General features: G+C 43.9%; 1 protein-coding gene across 2 annotated transcripts; it reads right to left on the bottom strand.

Annotated features, from left to right (window-relative positions):
• Positions 1 to 480: 480 nt before the first annotated feature.
• On the bottom strand, positions 481 to 11,496 carry UQCC6 (ubiquinol-cytochrome c reductase complex assembly factor 6). Of its 2 annotated transcripts, none has more exons than XM_068272795.1 (3): positions 11,433 to 11,496; positions 3,098 to 3,220; positions 481 to 618 (listed from the first exon to the last, which is right to left on the bottom strand). In XM_068272795.1, the coding sequence occupies exons 2-3, from the start codon at positions 3,203 to 3,205 to the stop codon at positions 532 to 534; spliced, it is 195 nt and encodes a 64-aa protein (XP_068128896.1). In that variant the 5' UTR covers positions 3,206 to 3,220; positions 11,433 to 11,496; the 3' UTR covers positions 481 to 531. The 2 variants fall into 2 exon arrangements, with proteins under 2 accessions (XP_068128896.1, XP_068128897.1); XM_068272796.1 differs by having other exon boundaries at positions 11,441 to 11,470.
• Positions 11,497 to 11,806: the final 310 nt, after the last annotated feature.

Raw genomic sequence — 11,806 nt, 5'->3', positions numbered from 1 at the left:
TCTTCTCCACCTTACTATCACTGTGACAGACATCTTTAATGATGGCTACAACATTCCACATGTTTCTGTAGATTAGAACCATAGAGATTTGGGGATCAACTTTGATTAATAGAGCTCCTGTCCTCTTGATGTCTTGCAGGTTGTAAGAGGGCTTGCTTGGAAATCTGCATGATATTCTGGAATAGATGGGATTCCACCCGGAATATGGTTGAGCCTGTGTCTTACATTTCTTGTTGCAAGGATTACCGAGGGATTCTGTGGTGAACCTCACATAAAAGTTTGAGTGACCCGCAGACAACTTGCATTCGACTTTAATAACTCTACCTCACTTGTTCAAAGGGGGGAAAAAACAAACTCATGATCAGCATTAGGTTATTCCACGTTTAATTACATTGCTGCACAGAGGGTAATCTCTAATAGTTATTTTTGAGTGATACAGGCAAATAAGCATTATGTTCACAAAAAAGTAAACAAAATATATAAAAATAAAAGAATTTTGCTTTTATAAAAAGAATTGATCGGCATGGCAAACTAAGTAGCAGTCTCAGTACTCTGTTTCTTTAGTCCAAGAAGTTCTGTCTTCATTTCTCCTGGTTTAGGTGGAATTTCAGGAACACTCTGAAACAGAATAGACCAAGTTACTATGCATGAAGGACATCCAACAGGTACACAGATATGATACGACAAGCCAATCTGGGCACTTTCAGGCAGACTGAGAAAAGGCCTGCACACACACCCAATCAATGTTGCCTGATGGGGAACTGGAACCGATCCCTTAGGCAACACTGCAAGGCCAAGGCTTTGCAGACTAGTGTCTCACTTGCAAGGGATGTGTTCAGTCCTGGGGGGGGGGGATGTTTGGGAGGACGGCAGGAGGGAGGAGCTGAGTAAGTTGGGGAGAACATTGCTATCTCCTGTCGCTCCGCTAAAGTGATCTGCCAGGACTGATTTCTGGTTGAGCGGTCGGGGGCTGCCGTACACACTCTGGATTATTGGCAGAGGCGGATGTTGTTATCGACCACCTCGTCCAAATTCCATCTGGTGTGTGTACGGGCCTTTACTGCAGAGGAGACCGACATCTAATCCTCTAATTTAGCTCCGTACATTTCTATAAAACAGATACCTGTATTCCTGGCTGAGATCTTAACATTAATTTAAGAAAAGCCAAGGGCCTACAATCATGCCTATAAGGCCTTGAACAAACAAACTATTGGTGGCTGAGATAATTCTTGAGATCGTTTTGGTCTCATTGATCTTTGTACAGACGTACTCCTGACTCTGCCATACAGCATGTACTGTTCCGTGGAGAGGGGAAATGAAAGTTTGAGAGACAATTTATTTGATTCGACTGTGACAGATTTTTATGTGTTTTCCCGCATGTGTTTTCCCGCATGTGAAATCACATTAGAACTCACAACCAATGTCAATGGGCTTGCTCACATCATTATATCACATGTCCTGTCTCATTAAAATTGATGAGCTATTGTGGAAAATTATGCTCATTTCAAATGCAAATGCATATAATGTCCAATAAAAAACAGCTATAAGAAAATGTTTCCTGCACTGTTCAGTGTGAACCCAGCCTTAGAGCCGCTGAGGCTCATACAGCTGTACTTGTCCCATCAGATTCCTCTGACCTCCTGTCATAACAGGATATGGACAACCCTCTCCAACAGAGACAGCTACAACAGGAACTGAGAAAGCTCCAAAAGGGACATAGGGCTGGTGCACACATGAGCGGTTCTGAGCGTTTTTAAAAACGCTTGGCTAATGTATTTCCCTGGGATTGGTGCACACCAGAGCGATTCATTTTTTCCCCAAACGCAAACTCAGGTCCTGCAGCATTTCTGCTGATTTCACCCTCAATGTTAAGTATAGGAAAGTGGACTATCGCTCGCGCTAGATCAGAGCAATTTTCCAAGCGTTTTTGTTACAGAAGCTGTTCAGTTGCAGCTCTATTGTAACAAAATATAAAACCGCTAAACCAAAACGCTCCAAAAATCGCTAGGCATGCTGAGAAAATCTCTAGGCGCATGCCTAATATCGCCTTAAAAAAAAAAATCACATTAGAAAGCGATAAGCGTTTTCTTTTACACTAGTGCTTTTCGGTGTGCACTGGCCCTGAGACAGCACCAAGTTACGCCTTTGTTTTGTAGCATCGGAAAGAGATAAAACCCATCAAGTATTTTACTATGGTCTCATTTCCTGTACTGAGAAGAGCTTCCAGGGTTCTGGATGCTTGTCTGGCTTACAGGGGCGAAAAGAGATAATTTGCATATTCAGTAGTAGTGAATTGAGGGTAACCACAAATGTTCACTGAGGCTCCATTCACACTTGAGCAGGAATCACGCGATTCCCACTCAAGGCAAACCGTTAGCACATGTAACACTATGGCAGTGTTAGCATTAACCGCAAATGTGTTACATGCAGCAGTTTGCCAGCATGTATAGCACCGCTAATCGCGATCGCTCCCAAAATGCTGCAGTGTCCAGTGATTTTTCCACGGTAATCGCGGAAAAATCACTCCCGCAAAACGCTAGCGGTAATCGCTTGCGTTTTTGCGGTTTTAGGTGTGAACGGAGCCTTATAGCTGAATTATTGCAAATTTCCTTCTGTTTTAAGAAGGCAAATTTCACCAAGCATTGCTTAATAGTAGGTTTGGGTCACCCCAAGTGGCTTGGTTACTCTTATGTCAGATTGGATACTGATGAGAGCCAAGAATCAGGCAGAAAAAAAATGATGTTCCATTAAATAGAATGCTTCAAAACAGCATATATTTAGTATTATAATCACAATGCTATATTTACTTTACACATAATCATAGTTGCCAAGTTTACACAGAGCTCAGTTTCATTAGGTTTAGGGGCTTTCCGGTGCTTGTACAGTATGTGAAACTGCACCTCTGCAACATATTCCATACAAGAAAAGGAACTTTAGAAGTGTAGATTAGTAAGAATGAGACATGTTATGCACAATATTCAAAACCAAAAAACCCTGTCACTGTGTATTATGTGCTTATAGCAAATGATGCAACTCCCTGGAGACCATCCACAAGGAGCTTATTCTAAGGTAAGCATGAGGCTTCCCACATACTCACAAGATCAGGTCTGTAGTATCTGTGAACAACTTCTGCCCCTGCAAACATGGACAGAAGACTGGCACTGAACATCTTCAGGTACTGAGCCCAGGATACTCCTGCAGGCATTGTGATTGGGAACCCCTAAAAAAAATGAAGGGAAAGGTTAAACCCCATTTATCATACACCTCATTCTACTTACAGCAGAATTTTAAAGCCCCAGATCACTTTCCCTGACTTCACTGGTAGCGAAGCTTAACAGGGGACTATATCGCTATTCACACAACTTGCATATATGGGGTAGCTGTTCTAGAGTAAAAACCACATTATTTTCAAAGCATTTTTCTCCTACAGGCCTCGCCAACCTGAGATCAAAGGGATTTAATAACTTGGCCATCATCTGAAGTCTCTCCTCAAAACCTCTGGAACCAGAGGCTTAAAGGGAAAGTCCACGCAAAATAAAAAAATGAGTTTCACTTACCTGGGGCTTCTACCAGCCCCATGCAGCCATCCTGTGCCCTCGTAGTCACTCACTGCTGCTCCAGTCCCCTGCTGGCAGCTTGCCGACCTCGGAGGTCGGCGGGACGCATTGCGTACACTTTTACGCATTCCCGCTAGTGCAGGAACATTAACACATACATTTTTACGCATTACTGGTTCAATGCGTAAAAATGTACGTATTGAACCAGTAACGCGTAAAAATGTGTGTTAATGTTCCTGCACTAGCGGGAATGCGTAAAAATGTACGCAATGCGGCCCGCCGACCTCCAAGGTCGGCAAGCTGCCAGCGGGGGACTGGAGCAGCAGTGAGTGACTACGAGGGCACAGGATGGCTGCATGGGGCTGGTAGAAGCCCCAGGTAAGTGAAACTCTTTTTTTATTTTGCTTGAACCTTCCCTTTAAGCCTGGTACACACTTTCATTTAGGATTGGCCAATCACTGACCAATTTTACCACCTAGTATGTAGCATGACCTACACAAACTGTGCATAGCATTTAATAGCTGTTGACCCTCATACTACATGGAGATGGTAACATTGGTCCCTGATTGGCCAATCATAATTGAAAGTGTGTACCAGGCTTAACTATACTCGGACCAATTTTACCATCTCTATGTAGTATGAGGGTAAACAGCTATTAAATGCTATGCACAGTTTGTGTAGGTAAACCCTCATACTACATACTAGGTGGTAAAATTGGTCAGTGATAGGCCAATCATAAATGAAAGTGTGTAGCCTTTGGTTCCACAGGTTTTGAGGAGAGACCTCAGATGATGGCCAAGTTATTAAATCCCATTGATCTCAGGTTGTAGGATCAATGGGATTGTTGTGTGGTGCAGTGGTAACAAATCCTTCAGATCGCCAGGACCTCCCTTGTGTGAAGATTTGAATATTATTAGGCCAATCTTGAGGAGGATTCTACATTTTTTGGGGTAACTTGTGAAGTGAGTAAAGGATCAGTGTAATGCGGCAGTGGCAGGGTTGGTTTGTTAACAGGCTGACAGTAGCAGTTTGGGCTAACTACAGGTGCAAGCGCTTATTTCAAGGTCTGTGCATAGGGTACTGCAACAGCCAAGCTGTAATGTGATGAAAGAGTGCACTAGGGTTAAGAGTGGAGCTGTTTTTCTGTTCAGCACTGACACCTAGTGGCAAGAACTTCAGTCATTAATTTTCAGCAAGTTGTCATTCATGTATTGTTGTAGCTCAGATAGAGACCTGCATCAGGTCTGGTACCCACGGGTTAACCGAAATGCGGGTCGGGTTCAGGTACCTGTTTTGATTTTTGTCGCGTGCAGGTAGCTAAGCTGTGGGTCTGAAAAATTAGACAAGACAAAATAAATAACATTCATATTGCGCTTTTCTCCCGGCGGACTCAAAGCGCCAGAGCTGCAGCCACAAGGATGCGCTATAGGCAGTAGCAGTGTTAGGGAGTCTTTCCCAAGGTCTCCTACTGAACAGGTGCTGGCTTACTGAACAGGAAGAGATGAGATCCGAACCCTGGTCTGTGTCAGAGGCAGAGCCCGTAAACATTACACTAACCAGCCAGGGCATCAGTTCGGGTACCCGCAAGTTACCCGAAATGCGGGTCAGGTTCCCTTATTGATTTAATCGGATTGTGGGTCGGGTGCAGGTAGTGGGGTGCCAGATTCACCAGAAAGCAGGTTGCGGGTCTGAAAAATTAGATCCGCGCATGCCTCTAAGCTCAGCGAAACAAGCATTTATCGCTACTGTATGGTCTATTTACATAATCCAGAAATCACTGCAACAGACATAAAGCTAGCAACGAAATGTCAGTTCCAAGCTAGTGAACAGCTATTCCTCTCAAGCTGCTCCATGTGTTGCTGACAGATTAACTCTTTGCAGCCAGCAATGCAGCGTATCAGGGGCCGGGGAGTGAATGTCAGGCAATTGTACTCATGGAGAGACTAGCTGCTGCATCCTTCCTCATCTTATCAGCAGGATAAGGGAAGTATTTAAGTAACCTTAACAACTTCGGCAATACAGTTCATGATTTTAAAACTGCATTTCCATTGACTCGCATTGAGTAACACAATGCCAGCAAAATTAAGCATCAAGCTGTCCAATGTCTTTCACACCACACAATAAAAAAAAAAAAAACTAAGAACCAGTCAAAAACGCAAACTCATACTAAATCACAATTATGTCCAGCTCTCATTCAAATACATTACATGTGCAGCAAATGAGTTATTGGAAAAAAGCAAAAACATAGTGTTCAGGCAGGGAACACACTTGTCTTTCAGTTTTCTGCACGGTTTTTCACAGCAGCTAATGTGATTGATACAGAAAACTGACAAAATGTGCAGAATCATGATGCAGAATGTCAGTTTTATTTTCTGCGTGCGAAGAATGCATTAAGTGTGAACTAGCCCATTGATTAACACGAGTTCTCAGTTTTTCAGTGCTGAAAACGCGTATGATAGCTGTCAAGTGTGTTCCCTGCCCCAAGGTGTCCTGACGCCCCTGCCCTGCTTGCCCATGATCCACCAGGAGGCTTGTCTGGCCCAATGGCGCTTTTGATCTGTAGAAATTTCAAAGGAAGTTCCTGCAGCAGTGTGCCCCTTGCACATGCTACCCCTGCATACAACAGGACAGATATGTGCAGATTGTTATGGGCAACTGAAATGTAATGTATGCAATAGGCTTTATACTCTATTCAACACCACATACGTCTGATTTTTCTTCAGGGCCAAGCATTTTAAAACCACAGCAATACATAATAGTACTGTTGCCTATAGCAAGCAGATTGTACCATTTCCGTTCCTTCTGTCCAAAGTGTTATCAAACCACAATAACAGATTTGCCTTGATGCACAATATATTAGCGTATATGAGCACAGCTCCATTCATATTACACTGTGCAGGGAAACAAGCTGCACAGAGATAGCCAGTAGTGTAAAACAAAGCTGAGTTCTTTATTTGCCAGCACTGCTAATTCCCTAGACAACATGCAGCAGCTTTATTGCATCATGTACTGGCAATGATGAAGCACAATGAATGCAATCATGCTAACCCTTTGTATGCCAAACAAGTTGCAAATACAGTGGTGTTAGGAATAAAAAGGGATGGGGAGACGCAGCATATTTGAGACAGGGCAGCTGAGAAGTTGTTTCAGGGAGGATTCCCATTGGTCTTTTGTGATCCAATGGGACCCTGATGCTTCTGCTGGGGCTCGAACTCTATAACGGCACTGATCCTGTGCAGTGGAGCCAAGCAGAAGTGGCCTAAATGGCAGACCACATGCACAATGGTTAGTAATGTCAATATGTTGATGGACATTGTGATGTGGCACAACTTTTAAGCTTAGGATAGGCTGCAGAAAAAGGGGGTTGCCCATAAAACAGCACCACTCACTGTTTCCATACTGTACTTTATTGTATAAATTTGCATTCCATATGAAAACTTCAGGATAAAAACATTAATAAAACAAACCTCAGTCACTGATCCATCTATTATAATGTTGAAATATAGTACAAAAAAATCTGTAGATAGTATACCTGGTATTCAATAAATCAATCACCTGCATGACTATCAAATAAGGGCTGGTGCACACCAGAGCAGTTCTGAAGCGTTTTTTAAAACGCTTGCAGGGGGAAAACCGCTTGGCTAATGAAAGTGAATGGGACGGTGCACACCAGAGCAGCTCGTTTTTTCCAGAAACGCAAACTCGGGGGCTGCAGCATTTTTTAGATTTTTCAGGTGTTTCTGCCTCAATGTTAAAGTATAGGAAAATGGAAAACCGCTCTGAAAAACGCTAGATCAAAGAGGTTTTCCATGCGTTTTTGTTACAGTAGCTGTGCAGTAACAGCTTTACTGTAACAATATCTGATATCTGCTACACAAAAACGCTCCAAAAACTGCTAGGCATGTTTAGAAAACCTCTCTAAACATGCCTAGAATCGCTCTGAAATCTGCTTCGAAAACCTCTAGCGTTTTGCAGATCTGCTAGAGGTTTTTGGTGTGCACTGGGCCTAAGATAGTCTCAGAGTGTGAACCTGGGCTCAGTTGTGCAATTCAGCTATATACATACAATATTTTTATAGGTATTTTTTTTTTGTTTGTTTAATATCCTGAATGTAGTTTCATGATTGCATATTTGATACTTCATTGTATGTATTTAGCTGAATTGCACAATGAGCCCAGGATCACACTTTGAGACTATCTTATTTGATAGTCATGCAGGTGATTGATTTATTGGATACCAGGTATACTGACTACAGCTTTTATACTATATTTCAATATTATAATAGATGGATCAGTGCCTGAGGTTTGTTTTTAATGTTTTCATCCTGAAGTTTTTCATATGGAATGCAAATGTATACAATAGAGTATCTTTGATTTTATTTTTTTTTGAAACAGAGAATGGTGCTGTTTTATGGACAATCCCTTTTTTTCTGCTACTTTCCAATACTTAACCCATAGCACGCTCTATACTGGCCTGAGTGCAGTATTTTTTTTGGTTACCTCACCTCAGGATATGCTGTGTTTGCACCTTTATGCATCCGACGTAGTGTGGACCTAGCCTTAATATTCTTCAAATTACTCAGTTGTCCATCTCATTCTGCCAAGTGAGACATTGGATCAGAAACCTACTGGAATCTGATTTAGTATTGAGTGGTCCAAGGTGAAAAGGAGGTAAGATGATCAATATCTGGGAGATATCAGTAATTTACATGGTCTATTAGTGTATGGCAACATTTTGGGGGATAGCAAGTGTTGTCCATCACCTTTAGGTCTCTTTTCCACGAACAGTTGATAGGCAGTGAAATGCCTCTTGAAGGGCTGGTGCACACCAGAGCGGTTCTGAAGTGTTTTTTAAAACACTTGCAGGGGGAAAACCGCTTGGCTAATGAAAGTGAATGGGCTGGTGCACACCAGAGCAGCTCGTTTTTTTCCAGAAAGGCAAACTTATGCTGGATACACACCATGAGTTTCCGCGTCGCACGCAGCCGTCGATACGCGTCGATTCGATTATTTCCGAACAAATTTCGATGATTTTTAGGTCGAATGCCATGTAAAGTATGGCAAATCGACCTAACGATCCATCGAAACTTGAATCGGACATGTCGGAAATAATCGAATCGATGCGTATCGACGGCCGCGTCGAACACGGATGGTGTGTATCCAGCTTTAGAGGCTGCAGCATTTTTTAGATTTCTGAGGAGTTTCTGCCTCAATGTTCAAGTATAGGAAAGTGGAAAACAGCTCTGAAAAACGTTAGATTAGAGCAGTTTTCCAGGCATTTTTGTTACAGAAGCTGTTCAGTAACAGCTTTACTGTAACAATATTAGAAATCTGCTACACAAAAACGCTCCGAAAAACCGCTAGGCATGTTTAGAAAACCTCTCTAAAAGATGCCTAGAATCGCTCTCAAGTCTGCTTCAAAAACCTCTAGCGTTTTTTGCGGATCTGCTAGAAGTTTTTGGTGTGCACTGGCCCTATCTCTCACAACTGCTCACTGCTGCCTGGTAACTGCTTGCTGAGCACACAGCTCAACAGTCCCTGGAAAAGAGGCCTTAGAAGAGGCTTCCTTCTGGATCAACAGTATTGCAAACCAATTTGATACTGTGTGCTGCTTGTGGTCTGACAGGCTGACACTACCCCCAGCACTCTTACATCTATTTGTAAAAGACAACCTGTGGATATGATGATGTTAAGCATTTGGAATGAACTTCCTTGGTTGACAATGACAAGGCCTTTTCCTAAGGGGAACCTGTCCTGTTAAACAGGTGTATGGTTTTGGCCATCATGCTGCAGCTAAGTTTCAGGGCATTGGCAATCTTCTTATAGTCTAGATCAGTGTTTTTCAACCGCTGTTCCGCGGCACACTGGTGTGCCGTACGGCAGGGGTCCCCAACCACCGGGCCGGGCAGGTCTGGCCTCTCGCTCCTCCCCTCCGCTCCTGTTACTTTATCGTGATTGGGCGGCCGCTTGTCCGATTAGATTCCTCCGTAGCCGCTCTCCTCAGTGGCATCTCCTATTACAGCAGCGCGCTCGGCGGCTGCTGTGATGAGCAGGAAGCGGTACAGCGGTTCCCATGGGCTACAGAAAGCAGCTGTACCGCTTCCTGCTCATCACAGCAGCCGCCGAGCGCGCTGCTGTAATAGGAGATGCCACTGAGAAGAGCTGCTGCGGGGGAATCTAATTGGACAAGCGGCAGCCCACTCATGATAAGGTAACAGGAGCGGCGGCCGCGGAGGGGCACTACCTAGCCATACTAGGAAGCTATACTGGGCACTATACTAGCTATACTGGGCACTATACTGGGCACTATACTAGCTATACTGGGCACTATACTGGGGCACTACCTACCTATACTGGGCACTATACTGGGGCACTACCTACCTATACTGGGCACTACCTACCTATACTGGGCACTATGCTAGCTATACTGGGGACCATACTGGCACTATACTAGCTATACTGGGCACTATACTAGCTATACTGGGGCACTACCCACCCATACTGGGGCACTACCTATCCATACTGGGACTATTCTAGCTATACTGGTCATTATACTAGCTATACTGAGGCAACTATACTAGCCATACCGGGGCAACTATACTAGCCATACTGGGGCAACTATACTAGCCATACGGGGGCAACTATACTAGCCATACTGGGGCAACTAAACTCCCTATACTGGGGCAACTATGCTAGCTATGCAGCCGCACCCCAGCCCCCCTCCCCCCCCCCCCATAACCCGCTGCGCACGACACTGTCCACTAGGTCGCGCAAACACCCGCGGCTGCATATCCTCAGTTTAGGTTCAATTTAAGTAATACCAGCTGCCTGGCTATCCCGCTGATTCTCTGCCTCTAATACTTTTAGCCATAGATCCTGAACAAGCATGCAGCAGATCAGGTGTTTCTGACATGTCAGCTCTGATATTATTAGCTGCATGCTTGTTTCTGGTGTGATTCAAAGACTACTACAGCCAAATGGATCAGGAGGGCTGCCAGGCAACTGGTATCATTTTAAAAGAAATAAATATGGCAGCCTCCATATCGCTCTTGTTACAGTTGTCCTTTAACTTCCAAAATGACAGGGAGCTAGTCTAACTGCTTTCTGCAGTTAAGGTGACCCACTGGGAAACCTCATAGACAACGGCCATTCCCTGCAATAAATTACAGCAAACTTGCATCTGCTAAAATCAAACTACCCAACAAGTACATACGTACACAGACCACTAAATTATTAAATTCTAAAATTGCACACCAGGACCTTCAGCCACTGGAATTTGGGCACCGCGCTCACCTCAGCTCATGCAACTTCACTAAACCTATTTGATTGACATGGATAGTGTTTACACGAATTACGTATCTTGGAGGACAGATTAGTGGTCTATGGATTTGTTGGGCACTTTACTTTTAGCTGCAAGTTAGCTGTGATTTACTGCAGGGAGCAGCAGTTGTCTATGAGGTTTCTCAGTGGGTCATCTCAACTAGACTAGCTCCAAGGACAGCTGTGAGCTATGGTGGAGTGACAAAACAGAATCCTTGCTCTAACTTCTCCTCTTTGGCTTCCAGATTTCTCCATTTTTGTTTTATATACTGTACTGTATTTTCCCCATAGAGCTTACACAGACAAGAAATACTAGAGCAAACAAGGATCAGTTACCTAGAAAACCTGATCACAATCCCTGGACCATTGAACTGTCAAAAGCAGAGTGGCTGCTATCTGTAAGTGCTCCACTTCTGCCTGTTCGCAGCCCTACACAAGGTTTATCATTCAAATACGTCTACAGCCACACACTACAGGAAGCATGTCACACAGTTTACCAATTCACCACTATAATAATAACTGTAACCTAACCATACAAAACAGCATCTGCACTCACACTTTCACCTTGTCGCCTACTTCGGAGCCGACACGCACAACGTACTGACGTCACAACACGTCCATTTCTCACCGCAAGAGCAAGAATTCTACATCCTGTTACGTCTCCAGTCCTCGCATTATTCCCTTGTAAAGTAGCGGCCATTACTCTAAAGACACTCTTCAACAAAATCTACTCTTCAATACAATCTAACTTCATCCTATCGTGACAAACGAAAGCGTATCTCCCAGTGCGCCCCTCTAAAGTCAAACCCCCTCCTACTGCAGGGACTAGTATGACAACTGCTGCGCCTGAAGTCCGGGCTGCTAGCAGCAGGCTTTCCCTGGTCTGCAGCGTGTGGGCGTGGTTTCATGTCCTGATGTGACATAACTGTA

This window comes from Hyperolius riggenbachi, chromosome 3, assembly GCF_040937935.1.
Source record: "Hyperolius riggenbachi isolate aHypRig1 chromosome 3, aHypRig1.pri, whole genome shotgun sequence".
Classification (NCBI taxonomy): domain Eukaryota; kingdom Metazoa; phylum Chordata; class Amphibia; order Anura; family Hyperoliidae; genus Hyperolius; species Hyperolius riggenbachi.
Note: the sequence above shows the minus strand (reverse complement) of the source record. Positions and strands in the feature narration are given on the sequence as shown.

Bases quoted from the DNA above. Each gene is read 5' to 3' on its own strand.
- UQCC6 (XM_068272795.1), bottom strand. From the start codon at position 3,205: ATGCCTGCAGGAGTATCCTGGGCTCAGTACCTGAAGATGTTCAGTGCC. The intron at 619-3,097 runs GTGAGTATGTGG...ATTCTGTTTCAG, and splicing joins GATACTACAGACCTGATCTT to AGTGTTCCTGAAATTCCACC.